At 58.7% G+C, this 17,343-nt stretch overlaps 1 protein-coding gene across 1 annotated transcript in view; it reads left to right on the forward strand.

Annotated features, from left to right (window-relative positions):
- Positions 1–4,624, forward strand: part of EFNA2 (ephrin A2) — a 38,040-nt gene extending 33,416 nt beyond the window's left edge. Inside the window, exons 3-4 of the mRNA XM_032712369.1 lie at positions 1,060–1,125; positions 2,176–4,624. Coding sequence (XP_032568260.1) covers positions 1,060–1,125; positions 2,176–2,297 — 188 coding nt within the window. The 3' untranslated portion in view covers positions 2,298–4,624. The remainder of the gene's footprint in view (positions 1–1,059; positions 1,126–2,175) is intronic.
- The last annotated feature ends 12,719 nt before the right edge of the window (positions 4,625–17,343 follow it).

Below are 17,343 nucleotides of genomic sequence, written 5' to 3' on the forward strand. Positions count from 1 at the left end.
CTGGGAGAGCATTTCCCTCTCTGGAGTGTCTGCAGGGGCCAGGGCAGAGGTGGGGGAGAGGAGCCAGACCGGCTTCCTCATGAGCTTGCTGGAGTCATGGAAAAATAATCCGGCGGTGCCGGGAGCAGGCGCTGGGATAAAGCCCAAACCCAAACAAGGCAGTGTGACCCCGGTGACACCGGGAGCCAAGGACCCGCCGTCCCCTCCGGAGCCACCGCCACACTCCTCCGCCTTATCATTTCTCCCTCTTTTTCCTAAAGCAGCTGTTTTCAGCCCACTTAATTTGTTCCTTTTATCTATATTAAATTACCATTTCCCCCCCTCTGCCTCCCCCCGTAAAATGTCACCGGCGCAATAACTGCGGCCACAACTCGCTCTCTCCCCCCCCACCAACCCCTTATTTTATTTTATTTTTTTTTTATTTTTTAATGTCGTTAGGGAGAGATTACACAGGAGTAAATGGGAAGCTGATCATTGCTAACCCGGTTAGAATTCCCGTCATGCGGAACATTAGAAATTATGCCTCTTTGAGGAACCGTATTTAGCAGACATGAAAGAAAAGAAATTACCTCCTCCCCGAGCCCATGGATTGGAATCCATTAACCCGCCGGCACCGGGACACGCTCGTGGCCCTGGCACGGGTCAAGGGCACCTCGTGGCCCTGGGGACCGGGGGATGGAGCTGGGATGGGAGATGGGATGCTGTGGGATGGGATGCTGTGGGATCCCTGTGGTGCCACTTGGCTTGGCACCTTCTCCTTCCCCCCCCCGTGGGGTGCAGCACCAAAGGGCAAAAGAAAAAGGAAAGGTTCAGGAAAAAAAAAAAATCTGCTTTAAAATTAAAAAGAAAATTACAGAGAAAATTAAATTCCTTTATAAATATATATATATATATATTTTAAAAAATCCCATTTTCTCACCCTGAGAGGGACTTTCACCTCGATAATTACTGCAATTCCTCCCTTTCTTCCAGTGTTTATTATTGTTTCTCAGTGCTTGACCCTCACTTTGTCTCTGCCCCTCCCAACCCACTGGTCTCTCTCCCTTTTCCTCCCCACAGCTGCGTCCCCCCCGAACATGGTGGACAGGCCCTGCCTGAAGCTGAAGGTTTACGTTCGGCCAACGAGTAAGTCAGAGATTGGGGGGTCCCTGGGGGGCCCCTGGGTCCTACCCTGAGGGTGGTGGCCCTGGGGACGGGGACAGGGATGGGGACAGGGACCCCCATCCCTGACAGAGCCACCCCAGCCTGTCCAGCCCGTGGTGGACAGACAGGGAAAAGAAATAATTAATAGCAATAATAATCTCTGCGCTGTGGCCACTTCTCCGGCTCGCATAAATCAGCCATTTAAAAAAACAAATTAATAATTTTCTTCTCCTGTTAACGTGTAATTAGCAAATGGCAGCGGCTCTCCCCGGGGACAGCGGGATGTCACCGGGTAACGGATGGCTCTCGCCTCCTTTCTTTAGTGGCTTTAAAATAAAACCCAGCATAACGGAACCGTCTGTAAAACTCATCACCTTCCGTTCAGAACGAGGGGAAAAGATCTCTCCCGATATTATTTTTTAGTATTTTAATAATACTGGGATTTTTTTGTTTCCACCTTGCGGAGGGGAAGGGAAAGGAAGGGGAGAGGGGCTGGGCCCTGGGGGTGGTGAGGGGCCCCTGAGGGGGCACCTGGACACCCCTCGACTGGGTCCTGAAACATTCCCCATTGCAAATGCCTGGCACAGGGGACCCCGGTCTGGGGGGACCCCACACAGGGACCCTCCAGAATGAGGGGGAACAAGGGGATTGGATGGGTGGAGCAATGGAGCGTCCCTAGACAGGACCAGACTCTGCTTTTCCTGCCTCTAGGTCCATAAAAATCCCTGGAACTGGAGAGCTCTGTGCCCTCACCCACCCTCCATCCCCGGAGAGCACCCGTGTCATCCCCACGCTGCCCTTCCCTGGGACACGGGGCTGTGGAGCCACACGGGGCTGTCCCTGTGTCAGGCCCCAGGGCTGGCAGCAGTGCTTTTGGGGATATTGGGATCTGGGGGAGGATCAGTACCCAGCTCCTCGCGGGACCCCAGTCCCAGCGTGCTGAGCATCACCGCTGCCCTGCCCGGGCTGGGTCCAGCCTGGCTCTCAGCCATCCCCCCGCTCTCACATCCCTCTCTTCCTCCTTTTCCGCAGACGATTCCCTCTACGAGTCCCCGGAGCCCATTTTCACCAGCAACAACTCCTGCTGCAGCCTCAGGGTCCCGCCGGCCGCGCTGGCGGTGGTGCCGGTCGTCTGGACGCTCCTGGCCTCGTAGCCCGACCCCGACGCGCCGGGAGCAGCTCCGCGGGGCAGGAGCAGCCCGGGCACGGATCCTGCCCACCCCGAACCGCCCGGATGGTGCCTGGGGAGGTCACTGGTGCTGCCGGCGAGGATCCTGCCGCCGCGGGAAGTCCCTGTCCCGGCACAGTCATCCCTTCGGGAGCGGTGCCGGGCTGTCCCGCGGGATGGATCCCGGCTCCCATCCCTGTCCCGCAGCTCGAGCTCCGGCCGTCCCGGTGGGGCATCGCTTTTTACATTTCTAGACCAAATACAGAGTCCTCGTCCGTTGGTTTTTTTCTTTTTTTTTTTTTTTTTTTAAGAAAAAAAAAAAGGTTTTTATTTTTAGTTGTTGGGTTTTTTCCCGGCCGGGCCCCCCCCCCCAGGCCAGACTGACCTGCCCGGGGCCGGGCTCAGCCCCCGCCCGGTGGAGCCTCCGGATTGCCGGGACTGCCAGACACAGCGATGGTGCCAACGGTTCCGTGGGCACGGACTCCTTCCCAGCCCGGCCGCAGGATGTCGCAGAGCCGGTCCGGACACCCCCGGACACTCCCAGACACGGGGGGTCTGGGCAGACACAGCCCCCACTGAGCCCCTGGGGGGTCACCCCGTTCCCTTCACTCGTGCCGCAGATGGCACCAGTGTCCCCATGGAACACCGGGACAGCTCCGTGAACAGCAGAGGAAACCGGATACAACCGAGGGGAGCACCGGGAGCGGCCGGCAGACAGCACTGGGATGGCCCGTGCTGGGAGAGCAGCGGGAATGGCCGGCTGATACCGGGAGCGCTGGAATGGGTGGCATGGAGAGCACCGGGAATGGCCGGCAGGAAGAGCAGTGGGGATGTCTGGCTGCCACAGGGAGCACCGGGAATGGCCGGCACAGAGAACACCGGGGACGACTGGGACTGGGAGCACCGGGAACGGCCGGCACTGGGAGCACGGAGGATGGACGGCACTGGAGATGGTTGGCACTGAAAATGGCCGGCACTGGGAGCACCAGGAATAGCTGGCACTGAAAATGGCCGGCACTGGGAACACCGGGAATGGCCGGCTGGCACGGGAAGCACCGCCGGGCGCTGGGAGCCGGCGGGCCGGGCTCGCCCAGCCGTGGGCATCATTCCAAGGGCATTTGTCCGGCGCCGGGGCTGGAGCCCCTGCCGGAGCAGGGCTGAGCTCGCCAGGGCAGGAGGAGGCTGTGCCATGGATTTTCCTCCTCTGCTCTGCACCGTGTCCCCCCAATGCCTTGGGGGTCCAAGAGTCCCCCCAGGGGGGCCACGTCCATCGTGGTGCTCCCCATGGTCCCCCCTTTGCCCCCCGACATTCCGGGGTTGGGCTTGGGGATTTTTCCCTTTTCCTTTGCATTAATAAGCAAAACCCCCCCAGAACCCCCTGATCCGAGGTTGGCCCTGACCCCAGGGGTGGCAGGTCCCCAGGGAGGGGTCCCCCCGCAGCCCCGGGGTCTGACCCCTCCTCGCCTTAAATCTGGGGCTGTCCCACCTGGGGGGGTCCCCTGCCTGTCCCACAGAGCCCCCCCCTATTCCCCAGGGGGTTGGTGGTCCCGGGGGATGCCGGTGGTGGGCTCAGACCCAGCCACAGCCCCCCATTCCAAGTGGATCCCGGCCCTTCCCGAGGGCTCCGTCCCTGTACATACAGCGCTATACTGTGAGCGGTTTTTTTTATGTATTGTTGAGAATGGATTTTATGGAAGGGTTTATCTTATTTTTATTTTATTTTTATTTTTTAGACTAGGAAGCTGGAATCTCGCAATAAGCTCATCTCGACCATCCAAAAAAAAAATAAACAAACAAACAGATAAAAAAAAACAAAAACAACAAAAAAAAAACCAAAAAAAAGAAAAACCCACAATAAAAAAATCGCATTCCCTGCTGTCCCTGTCCCTGTCCCCGTGTGTCCAGACCAGGTCGTGGTTCCTGAAGGTGACAAAAGCATTGTGTTTATGGGGGGGATGAGGGGGGTACCCACTGGGCTCCGACACGGAGCCAACAGCACCCGCCTGGCCTTCGGTCTGTGTTTTATATATATATAGATTATATATATAAATATCTATATTGTGTACAGCGACTGTGGGAGAGTGGAAGGACGGAGGCGGTGGCGGGGGCAGGGCTGGGGGGTCCCCCAGAGCAGCCCCCCCTCCTCGGCGCTGTCCCTCCGTGCTGGTCCCCGTTGTGCCTCGCTCCGTCCTTCGACATTCCGCTTTCGTCCTCGACGTCGTGCTGATGGTAACCGGATCTATCACCCCCCCCCATTTGGATTCTGTATTTTTTTATAATAAAATGCAAATAAATGTCGTGTGAGGCCCTTGCTTTGAGAAATCACTTTCCCTCCCCGTGCAGCTCCACGTCCCCGGGGGCTCCGGCACCGGCTCCATCCCCGCTCCCGGTGCAGCCCCTTCTCCCCTGGCACACCGGGGCTGTGCAGCCAGACCTCTCTGCTGGGTGGCGTGTTAATTACGGGAAGGGTTTAATTACCCTGTTAATTAATAATAATGGATATTAAATTAATTAATATGCAATTGTTGATAGTGCTTAATTATCAGAGGCGATGCTGCCCTGCGGGCGGGCGCTCGGGGCTGGTGGCTCCCGCGGCTCCGGCTGCTCTCCCGCCGCTGCCTCAGTTTCCCCAGGAATGAGGCATCAGAGGTGACATCCCAGGAGGCCACCAAAGCCAGGACAGGCTGCTCGGAGGTGGCATCACGAAGCATCTTCTGCCAACCCCCAGCCCCCCCTCCCTCCCCCGTTCTTTTTTTACCTTAAATACTAAACTTTTTTTGGAGTGCCCCGTGCTCATTCCCGGCGTTTTTATGCCTATTCCAGCGTAATTAGCAGAATAGGAACAACCCGCTGGTAATTAATTGAGGCTCCCACAGCTGATCCGAGCTCTGAAGTTTTGCCACCAGAGGGTGAAAGAGTAATTTTGCTTTTTAATAAGGGCCATATGTGTGCCAGGAGCGGGAGCGATGCCACCCACCGCCAGGGACGTGGGTGCCGCCTCCGGCTCTGCCAGCGACGGGCTCCAGCAGAGGGAAGCACCAGGGAGGGAGCCCGGCAGGGATTTACCAGAAAGTGATTTTTTTTTTAGACCCGCTCAGGAGGCTTTTTGAGCCCTGACTCATGACTTTTTTAACGCCGGGTGTTGGAAATAGGGAGGTAAAAATAGCAAACGGGCAGCACGAGGCTGAGACGGATCATCGCTGGTAATTAATTAATGGAGTCGTGGGGTTTTAGGGCCTGAATGGGATCATTTAGAGCCCGTCTCTTGTGCAGAGGCATTGAGGTTTGATGTGAGGAGTGGTGGTGATGGAGAGCTGGTCCGGCCCTGGATGCTCCTTGTGCTGCATCCCTGCAGGGCTGGTATCACCCACCCAGTATCACCCACCTGTTATTACCCACCCGGTATCACCCACCTGGTATTACCTGCCTGGTATCACCCACCAAGTATCACCCACCCAGTATCACCCACCTGGTATCACCTGCCTGTTATTACCCCCCAAGTATCACCCCCCAAGTATCACCCACCTGGTATCACCCACCGCTCAGTCTTTAATATATTTAACCTTTATTATATTTAAACAGGGATGGATGGGGGTGCAGGGGGCTGCAGGTGAGGCCAGGGCTCATCCAGGGTCTCTGCATCTCCCCCTGGCCCCGTGCTGGGGGGTCTCTGAGGCTCTGGGATCCCCAGCTTTGTACCCAGGGGAAGGGGGACCCACTGCAGCACCCCCATCCCACCAACACCAAAACATGAGCGAGCAGAGCTGGGTCATTTCAGCTGAGAGTTGGGGCTGAACCCATGGAATCGAGCTGGGATGTGCCATCCTGCACTGGTGCTTCCCACCTGCTCCAGAGCAAAGGCACCGGGGGGGGTCCCGAGCCCCCGTGGTGGTCACGGTGTGTCCCTTACAAGGTCTCTGCTCCTGCAGCTCCTCGCTCTGTTTCAGCATTTCGACATTAATAGTTTTTTTCATTTAATCCCCTGGAGGCAGCGGGTGCTCCGTGCTCCGCTGGCCCGTGGAATATCCCACCTGGTGCGACCTCACGGCTGCAGAGAGCACACGGGGGGTGCAGCCCCCCTGTCCCGGGGTTGTGGCCCGGGTTGGCACCATGGGGAGGCTCAGGATGTGCCCGGCAGCTCCCCAGTTCCCTCCCTGCCTCCCTGCCCTGGTCCTCGCTCCTGCAGGGATGCTCAGCCAGGCACGGCCCATCCCTGACGGGCTTTCCAGTGGGATTTTCATGATTTGTGCCTCAAAGGCACCACCCCAGGGCCTGCTGAGGCAGGTGTGCCATCATGGCTCCTCTGCCAGTGCTGGGGCAACCGTGGCCACCAGGCACCAAGGGAAATGTTCACCACGAGGCTGAGCTCTTCCCGGGGCTGCTCGAGGCAGAGCAGAGAGCTGGGAACATCCTGGGCTAAAAATGATCCCTGTCCCAGTATCCAGCCTCAATTTGCCCCATTTAAATGAATTCCCTGCAGCTGGGATGCCCCCTCCCCACCCTGTGTCCCCCATGGCATTGTACCTTCACATGGCACATGGTGGGGGCTGCAGGGCTCAGGCTCCCGCACGGAGCTGGCACAGTGGCCACCAAGGTTGGCACAGTGGCCACTGAGGGCTCGTTTCTGTGTCCCCCCGTCCCATCTCATCCCACACAGGGCACCACGACACCCCACAGCCCCCTGTGCTCCCCACGGGCTCACCGGCACCTCCCAGGCTCCGTCACGTCCCTCTGGCAGCTCCTGGCGTGGGCTCCTGCCCCGGATCCAGCTGGCAGGGACCCCTCCTGTCCCTGTGTCTGCTCCCGGGCTGTCACCTCCGCTCCCCTCCCTGCCCCGGCCATCCCTCTCCCATCCTCATCTCCTGAGAGGCACAAGTGGTTCGACCGGGAGCGCTCCTGTGACAGACGCTGCCGGCTGCGAGCACCCGGGAGGATCCCGGAGCAGGGGATGATTTATGGGAACAGTGCGGGGAGGGGAGCAGGGAGCGGAGGTGCCGGGAGGATCCCCGGCTCCCAGCCGGACCCTCCGCCCCGTCCTGGCCTGGAGAGGGGCTGGGGAGGCGGGGGTGGCCCCCCAGCCCTGTGTGGCCATCGGTCTCTGTGAGTGGCCCAGCCAGGGGTGTCACAGCCACCGCAGCTCCTCCTGCGCCTTCGCAGGCCCCGCGTGCAGGAAATGGAACTTTTCGGGCCACTGGACATTCAGTTTTGTTCAGCTGTTAATTCCCCCGCCCTGGGGAGAGGAGGGACGTGGGCAGTGGAGGGAGGGTGATGGAGTGGTGGGAGGGGGCTGCTGCAGCCCCTGGATGAGGAGGATCCGTGGGAATCATCGAATCATCAAATCCCAGGATGGTTTGTGTTGGAAAGGACCTTAAAACCCATCTCGTTCCACACCCTGCCACAGGCAGGGACACCTTCCACTAGACCAGGTTGCTCCAACCTGTCCTTGGGCACTCCCAGGGGTGGGGCAGCCACAGCTTCTCTGGGAAATCCATTCCAGGGCCTCCCCTCACAGGGAAGGATTTCTTCCCAATATCCCACCAATGAGGTGGGTGAGAGCACCTTGGGAGGTCACCGCATCCAACCCGCACCCAAGGCACCTTCCCTGCACCCTTGCCCCCATCCCAGGCCCGGTTTGGGTGGCGGGAGAGGCAAATCCACCTCCGAGCATCCACATCCCAGCCCCGATGCCGGGGAGCGATTTCCCCCCCGGGCACGGAGTGAGCATCCATTCCCCTCGGAGCTCCTCTCTTGCAAGGTAACCAGCATTATATCCGGACCAATTGCTCCAGCATGATCCTCCTGAATGTTGCACAGCATGTACACGGCGTCTTATGGAAAATACATGCCCCTGGGTGAGCCTTTTAATAGTTCCAGCTCCTGCCCGGGGGCCGGGGGGGCCACACTCCGCCCCGGCGCTGCCAAGGGATGATTGAAAAGTTGGGGCTCGCCGTAGGAAACCCCCCGCTGTGGGGAACAACGTGTTTTCATTCCCCTGCCAGGTAACAAATGAAAAGAATTGCCATGAATGCTAATGGAGAGGGGAGCGGGATGCTGCCGGGGCTGTCGGGGCTGGAGGTGGGGATGGGGGGAGCAGGGATGGGGGGGCCTGGCCCTGGGAATGCGGGAGCTGCCGGGGGACCCCGGTTCTGCAGGTGGGAGCTGGTGGAAAACACGCCCCAGCATGGAGCTGGGGGGTGCTACAGGGAGGGTGCTCTGGGGTCCTGAACCGAAATCACTTCTTTTGGCAACAAAATGCAGCTGGGGGAATGTGTTGGTCCCCAGAATCCCCCTTGGAATGAGCTCCTACCGCTTGGGTAGACCCTGGTTTTGCCAGCTGGAGCTGGTCACGCTGTGGAAAACACTCCCTGGCACGGGGCTGGTGGGTGCTACGAGGAGGATGCTCTGAGGCTGTACCAAAATCACTTCTTTTTGCAACAGAAATCCCCAAAATTCCAAGCTTCCAGCCCCGAGGAGCCTGTCCCGCAGGCAGAGGTGCCACTGAGCTGGAGCAGCCAGAGGAGGGCTGAGCTGTTTGTCACCGTGGCCGGGCTGGGAAGCGGGAGGGTAAACACGGATGAACAGCCCTCACCCACTCTGGTAAATATTTTATATCCCACACCAAGAAAAGACACTCCTATTTAAATGATTTATCAAGGAAGATCATGTAGAGGTTTCCATAAAATATGTAGGGCTCCTAATCCCGACATCATCAAGCCAAGAGGACCGGAATCATTTATTACCTTCCCAACAGCCGCGCGGCTGCGGGGACACGACTGACAAATAAAAGTGTGTTTACAGCTTTTGGGCTCCTCTGGGGAGAGGTAAATCACGGCAGGGGTGGGAGGGGGAGAGGGAGCCGGAAATGAAGTGGCAATTCCTGTCTGACACAGGAGGTCAGGGCAGGGAGATGCTGGACACGGGGCATCCCGGTGTCCCCCGGTGTCCCTGGTGTCCCTGTCCCCATGATCACGTGCTGGGTGCAGCAACACTCATTCTCCGGTGGGGTTTGGGGGGTGGGCCCTGGGTGTAAACCCCTATGGGATGCCCCAGTGTGCCCAGAGTGTCTGTGTGTGTAGAGGCTGTGCCATCTGGGATGGGTTTTCCGTGGGGCCCACAGGAGTATGACCCCTTTCCCCTTGGGGATGGAATCACTCCCATACTGCCACTTGACCCTTGGGATCCTGGGAAGGTGGGCACTGGGGGCAAACCCCTCTGGGATGCCCAGATGTGCTCAGATGTTGTGCAGGTTGCAGCTGGACTGGGATCAGCCATCCGGGATGTGCTTTCCGTGGGCATCAGCAGAGTCAGGATGGGCCCTGCAGGGATTCAGCCTCTCTCCCCTTGGAGCTGGTACCCACCCCGTGCTCCCACTCAGTTCTCCCTTCACTGCAACCTTTGGGTCCATTTACTGAGAGTTTTCCTCGTATTCTGCCCCTCAGTTATCCCGTTTCCCCATCCTTTTGCACCCATTCGTTGAGGATTTTCCCCCATCCTCTGCCACTCCATGATCCCACAACCCGCCCCCTCCCCGCACCCTTTGGGTCCATATATTGGGGTTTTTTCCTCCCCCCCGGCTGGCACCGGGATCGCGGGGTGCCCCCGAGAGCCGGGCGGCGGCGGAGCGGCCGTTTGGAATGCGGCGATTTGGAATGCGGCGATTTGGAATGCAGCGGCGGGAGCGCAGCCGTGGGGCCGGCGCCGCGTTATTAAGGGATTAGCAGGTTGTCTTGGCGCTCAATTGTAGATAAGTGCCGCGGTTTGTATTATCTTTTCACGCTGCACCGCGAAGGATGACAAAGAGACAACATGGGTGTCATGGCCTTCAGCATATCATTAAGGGTAATTTGTCTTGCGGGGAGGGGGAGGCGAAGGGAGAGGGAAGGAGAGGAGGCGAGGGAGGACAGGGAAAGGCAGCCTGGGAGGAGAGAGGGGATTAAAAACTAAGAGAGGAGATTAGGAGTGAAATGGGAACTGTATGGAGAGTCAGCCAGGCGGGGAGAGGCGATGGCCGGGAGGGGAGGGCCGGGGAGGGGCAGGGGGTGTCACCCTGGACCTGTTCCGGGGGGGCTCGGCCGGCAGGAGACAGAACCTGGGCTGGGATGGGGGAGGCAGGATGGTGGGGGGGCTTCACAGACCCCCACTTCTCTTGCAAGAGCCCCAAATCTCTCCCCAGCTCCACTGCATATATTGACCTAAAGTAACGAGGGGATCCCGCTGGGTGTCCCTGGCAGTGGGACACACCCCAGGGAATAAAGGGAATCCACCCCCCCCATTACTGACTGACCAGCCCTGGGGCTTTGGGGGGCTGGTGGGGAACAGCGGGATGGCTGGGGCACGGTGACAGCTCCTCGGTGTGACCCCCTCCTCAGTGCCACCTGCCCCTTGTGCAACCCACTCCTTGGTGCAACTTGGTCCTTGCTGCAACCCCCTCCTGGGTATAATCCACTCCTTGGTGCAACCCACTCCTCGGGGGGACCTGCTGTGGTGGCAGCTCCCCCTCACCCTGTGCCCCTTCCCAAAGAGTCCACGGTGGGAAAACCCCTGAAGGGCTGGTGGTGGCTCCTGGGGGACACGGAGATCCTGGGGAAAGGGACATCCAGGTCCTGCTCTGATCCCCCAGGTACCATCGTGGTCCCCCAACCTCTCCCTCCACCGCAGGGACCGGGTCTCCTGGGGCCAGGGACGTGGCTGGGGCTGGGGACGGGGCATCCTCCCGCACCCCCTCCCTCCCCTCCCCTTCTGATAATCCTATTTTTGAACCAGGGGATTAGGATCAATACTTCACTCCTAATGCTGTGGTAATACAGTGTTACACCGCCAGCGCCAGTTCCCTGCTGAAACACTTAAGGTAGTTTAAACCCATTTGTGCCGGGGAGTGCCGTGAATCCACAACGAGCTCAGAGCCCGGCCGAGCCTGAGCCGGGTGCCAGCCTGGGGCTGCCCGCATGGGGCTGCCCACGGCCAGCCCTGGGTGCCCCCAGGGAGCCCAGGGGGTCCTGGACCCCAACAGGGCCACGCCGGGCAGTGACTGTGGGCGCTGGGGCTGCCACTGTGCCCCCGCAGCCAACCAGGGGTGTGTGGGCACCAGCTGCCCGTCCTGGGGTTGCTGCTGGTCCCAACATGCCTGGTGAAAGCATCCCCTATGCCGTGAGCCCCTGTGCAAACAGTGTGGTCCCTCAGGCTCTGGGTGCCCTCAGCTCTATCCCAGCTCTGGGTGTCCCCAGCTCTGTCCCCTGGCTGCCCCAGCAGCCCCTCGTTGGCCCCATGGCCAAGGGATCCCGACCATCCCTCGCTCCAAATTGGCCAAGGGGTTTGAGCAGCTCCCGGGGAACAGAAACACAAACGTTTCCATCCCGCACTAATTCATAATTAGCTGTGCTTTCATTAGGTGCTAATGGAGAGCGGGGGTTTGGGATGACCAGCTCAGCTCGGAAATGCTGATTCACCCGGAGACCTCCCTCCTGCCAGGTCAGAGCCCGCTCAAGGCAGCTCCTGGTCAAAAACTGCTGGCCAAGCAAACTCCAGGAAGGTCTTGGGAGCTGAAGGGTGTTTGCTGGGCACGTGGCAGCTCCAGCTCCGGCAAACACCATCCTGGGGATCCAGGGATCCAAGGCACAGGGAGGGCTGTGTCCCCTGAACATGACAGACATGCTGGGCACACTCACACTCACACTCACACTCACACAAAACCCTCCAACCCCTCAATCCCCTCCCCACCCTGCCATGGAGCCCCTCGGCCTGGGGGCCCCTCATGTGGTTCCTCCCTTTCCCTTTTCCCAGGGATTCCATGCGGGATGCTTGTGACATCTGGCACAAACTGGTCCCAAGGCCCTGGGTTACACTGGTGATGATCTGGATCCGTCCCCTCTGCTCCGAGTAGTTTTCAATTAAAACCAAAACATCCCGTAATAACCCGCAGAGGGGTTTTTATTTCCTTCCCTTCTTTAATTTTTTTGAAAATAAATCTATTATGAGGAGCTTAGAGAGGGATGTAAAACCGGTGAGGGACAATTTGGGGATTAGGGATGGGCATGTTTCTGGTGTGATGAGCAAAGAAAAGACAATCCTTCCGGGGCTGGGCCGGGACTGGGAAGAGGACACAGTGCCCAGCCAGGTTTGGGAAGGGGACAGAGGAGCCAGAAAGGGGACACCAGGGCTGGGAAGGGGACGCTGCATCCAACCAGGGCGGTGGAGCAGGAGACTTCCCCTGGCTCTGGAAGCAGCAGCGAGATCCCAAAGCAGGACCTGCGCTCCCGCCGTGCTCCCGCCCGCTCCCGCCTCCCCTCGTCCCGTTTAGCATAAAAGTCATTTTGGTCGGGGACCCCCGGCTGCTGCTCCCTCATTCCCAGGCATCGGGGCCCCCGCGGGATCTCTGCGCGGGGCCAGCAGCGTTTAACCCCCCTGCCAAGGGGAATTGGCTGCTCCGCCACTTCCCTGACCCCAAAAAGACAATGAAATCGTGCACGAAACCAATAGATTTTAGCCACAGGCCTGCGGAGAGGAGAGAGGAATAAAATACAGATGGAGCCTCGTGCGGCGGGGACGGGAATGGATTCCGAGCGGGAGCGGGGACGCGCCGCGGCTGCCCGGGGTCGGGATGGGGTGACCCCCCCAGTTCCACGTGCCCCTCATGGCAACGCTCAGGGTGGCTTTCTGGGGGCCCAACCCCACTTGTCCTCGAAAAATATCCCGAATTTCCTCCCCAGGAATTACCTGCCTGATCTTCAGAGCTGCTTTGGGTGAAAAAACCACATTCTGAGCAAAACCTGCAGCTGGGGGAGAGCGGCCGCAGTTCCGTGGGTGGGGACATGGGGGCACCTGAAGCATCCCGGGATGGCTCATCCCGTATCCCTGCGGAGCTGGAACCCTCAGAGCCTGCTCATCCTCCTGCCTTAACGCACCACCTCTATTTATTCTGCTCCTGTAACTGTAAAATTGATTTTCTTGCAACAAGCCGCTCGTCTTTCACCACCCAACGCACCCAAACGCTCCGACACAAGACACTGGCAATTTTTAATTAGTTTCCTTTCTCCCTCCTGCCTCCCCAAGCAGGCATGTGGAACCGGAACAGGGCAGCCCGGAAAGGAGCGGGATCCAGAGGTGACAAAAGCACTTTTTATCCTTGATATGATTATTAATAATACACTCGTTTACCTAACGAGGCGGGAGCACGGGGGGGGATGTGCAGGGAGGTGATTAGTGCTTCCTTCAGCTGCGGCGATGGAGGAGTAGCTTTAAACGCTGGAACCTTTAAATATTGTCTGGGAGCAGCTCTGGGATGTTGGTCCCCTCCCCACAAACACCCACGGACCCCCAGCCCAGCCCTGGCTCCCATGGGGGCTTCACTTGCACGACACGGTGGGTCCTGCTGGTGTCCCCCGGCTCGAGGGGGGAATTTTTCAGGAGGCCCTTGGAAGTGACCCCCTCACTCACACGTGGGTGACCCCAGCCCAGGATTAACTGGAAAACCCACAGGGCTCATCACACCCCTCTGGTGTAATTAAAGCCTTAATGGCTGATTTGGGGGAGCCCCAGGGCTCTGGCACATTCACTCTCCCCCTCCAGCCCGACCAACCACCCAGGGGATGCTGTGAGCCCCCATTTTGGGGGTCCCAGCACCCTGTGCCCCCCGAGGGGCTGTGCTAAAGCCAGAAGCCCTTGGATGAAGGTTCAGGGACACGGCGAGGTGCCGGTGCCACGTGTCCTGTGTCACCAGCGCCCTGGCTGGAGGTCACTGCCACTGCCCCTGGCTGGTGCTGAGCGGGGCAGCCCCGGCGTGACCCCCCAGCCCCCCCGTGCCCCCTGTCTGGGTGGGAGAGGTATCCGAGCATCCCACTGCAGGAAGGGTCCCCGGGAGCAGGGAAAGGGCAGAGGGGCTTCAAAGAGGGAGCGAAACCCCTCAGCCCCAAACACCAGCACGTGTGTGCGCCCCAGTGAGCCACCCAGCAAAAGTTACTGTTGGGGGGGGGGGGGGAAGAGAGAATAAAAGGGAAAAAAAAAAAAGAGAAAAAAAACAGGGGAAAAAAAGGGCAGGAAAGTCCTGCGGCCTTTTGCCTTGTCAGTTCTCCGTCTGCTGTCACTCAGCCGCCGAATTCTCCTTCAAGTTGTCATAGCGAGGCTGGCGGGGATTATGCGGCGGCTCTGTCCAGAGCTGATTCATGTGGAACGCGTGCTTGACGGGCGGAACCGCCGGGCTGAGCGGGAGCCGCTGAGACCCCCGATTTTCCCACCTTCCTCACACAATCTGGTATTGTTTGGCCGCAGCCTTAGTGATCCCTGCGCCGGGGCTGTGACTGACACAGCTTTGAGGCTCCAAGGCGTATTTTGAATTTCTAAAAACCTCTCAGGAAGTCCCCGGGGTGCCTTCTGCCATTGTCTTGTTTCTCCTTTCGCCTTTTTCCCTTTCCACCCCGAACCCCTCCTGCATCCCCCGCCGCCTCCTCCTCCCCTTTTTTTTTTTTTGCCCCTTCCTCCCCCTAATTCCAGCCCCTCAATCCCTGACACAACGCTTTTTTTTTTCCTGCTTTCCCCCCGTGTTTATGCTCCGACTCTCTCCGGAGCTTCTCAGCCACTTCGCAAACATGATTTAAAAAAAAATTAAATAAAAGAGAGAAAAACTAAATAAAGCTCTAAAAGTTCCCAAATCCTTGATCCGCTGTGGAGGAGAAGAGCTTTACTTGTTTGCTTTTAATCAGCTGACACAAACCCTGGGATGTGTTGAAAAATAATAATAGTAGAAATAAATCTTTCGCCGAGTCATAATAGAAATAAATCTTTCACCTGAACTTAATAGAAATAAATCTTTTACCTAATCTTAATAGAAATAAAGCTTTTAGCTGATCTATTGCGTGCTTGTGTCTGTCCTGCTGCCCATGCTGCTCTGGTCACCCATCCCCATCCATCTCTATTCATCCCCACCCATCCCCATCCATCCCCACCCATCCCCATCCATCCCCACCCATCCCTATTCATCTCCACCCATCTCCATTCATCCCCACCCATTCCCATCCATTTCCACCCATCTCCATTCATCCCCACCCATTCCCATCCATCCCCACCCATCCCCATCCCTCTCATCCATCCCCACCCATCCCTATTTATCCCCACCCATCCCTATTCATCCCCATCCCTCTCATCCATCCCCATCCATCCCCACCCATCCCTATTTATCCCCACCCATTTCCATCCATTCCCACCCATTCCCACCCATCCTCACCCATCCCCATCCATCTCTATTCACCCCTATTCATCCCCACCCATCCCCATCCCTCTCACCCATCCCCACCGGGGTGATGCAGAGGGACCATCCCACAGGATCTGAATGAGGAGTTTCCACCTGGGTGAAGTTTTCCCACCTGGATGAAGTTTTCCCACCGGGAGCCCCCAGAGGGGAGCAGAGCCCCCGTTCCCCCTGCTCGGATCGGGCCGTTCCCGGCACAGGGTCCGGGCTCTGCCCCGGCTCCCCCCGGCCCCTCCGGGCTGGGCACTGTATAACCATTTCCCATTTCCAGTCTTAATCTTATAAGAATGAATTGAGAATGACCAGTGTAAATACACAGGTGCCACTGGGAGCAGAAACCACTCTTTAATCTCGGATATGAAAACAATTCCCTGCTCCGCGCGCTGGCAATCAGCGAGTGCCATCAGCGCCGCGCTCTCCCCGGGAACACGAGAGCTTATAAATATGAATTAGTGCAGAGAAAATCTACTCTCTTACCTAAAGCTAAATGTTATCTGGGTCCCTTTCCAGCAGTGGCTGACATTTCCAGAGTGCTTTTAGTCACATCTGCGGGAAGACAACTCATTTCTTGCCTGGGAAAAAAAAAAAAAAATAGGGAAGAGAGGGAGAAAGGGAAGAGGGAGGAAGCAGAGGAGGACGCAGGGAGAAGCTGGGAAAGAGGGAATGCTGGATGCCTGAGCCTCCTCCAGGAGAGGGGAGACCCTGGGTGGGCTCTGGGTTGGCTGCTGGAGCCAAAGCCCTGAGGCAGCAGCACGAGGTGATCCCACCTGAGCGAGGCCTGGAAATGTGGGTGCTCGTGGCCGGGGCATCGAGGTGTCTCAAGGTGGGCCTGAGTGCCCTGCTGGGGTCCTGCTGGGGGGAACATGGGAACAGGGTCCCCCTCCAGCACCTCGGCTGCAGCACCGAGAGGTGAGAGCAGCCAGTGCCACAGGGATGGTGTGTCCTGGGGGATCGGTGTGTCCTGGGAGATTGGTGTGTCCCAGGGGTCAGTGTGTCCTGGGGGATTGGTGTGTCCTGGGGGATTGGTGTGTCCCAGGGGTTGGTGTGTCCCAGGGGTTGGTGTGTCCTGGGGGATCGGTGTGTCCTGGGGGATTGGTGTGTCCCAGGGGTTGGTGTGTCCTGGGGGATCAGTGTGTCCTGGGGGATCAGTGTGTCCCAGGGGTCAGTGCGTCCTGGGGGATTGGTGTGTCCTGGGGAATTGGTGTGTCCTGGGGGATTGGTGTGTCCTGGGGGATCAGTGTGTCCCAGGGGTCAGTGTGTCCCAGAGGTCAGTGCCCACAGCCCTGGCACAGAGCCCCTTGAGTTCTCCTCGGTGAGGGGAGACTGGGACCATCTGAGTCCCACAGGGATCCTCCTGTGCCGCCTCTTCCCAGAATCCTGGTGATCCATGGACGAGTCACCTGCTGCTGCTGGTGGGGCTCAGCTGGAGCACCAAGAGACGGAGCCGGGAACATCCCCAGGGATGCCCAGAACTGAGGGGGTTCAGCACTCCTGGCCTGGTGCAGAGGGGCTGTGCTGCCCTGCCAGAGCTGGGGAAACTGAGGCACAGTGTGGGAGCTGCTCCCAAACCCATCCCAGGGGGTCTCCTTGGAAAGCAGGAGATGATGGGCAGGGGGGCCCTGGGCATCCCCAGCAGCGGGAGCACGTCCCAGACACGGAGTTTGCTCTGCTCCAGCAGCATCCCAGCCTCCAGCAGCTCTCCTGCCTTTCCTACCCTCCGGCTCTGGGAGCACGAGGGACCCCCAGAGGGCCCCACAACCCCCCGGGCTGGCGATGGGGCAGGATGTGACCC

Source organism: Chiroxiphia lanceolata, chromosome 27 (genome assembly GCF_009829145.1).
Source record: "Chiroxiphia lanceolata isolate bChiLan1 chromosome 27, bChiLan1.pri, whole genome shotgun sequence".
Classification (NCBI taxonomy): domain Eukaryota; kingdom Metazoa; phylum Chordata; class Aves; order Passeriformes; family Pipridae; genus Chiroxiphia; species Chiroxiphia lanceolata.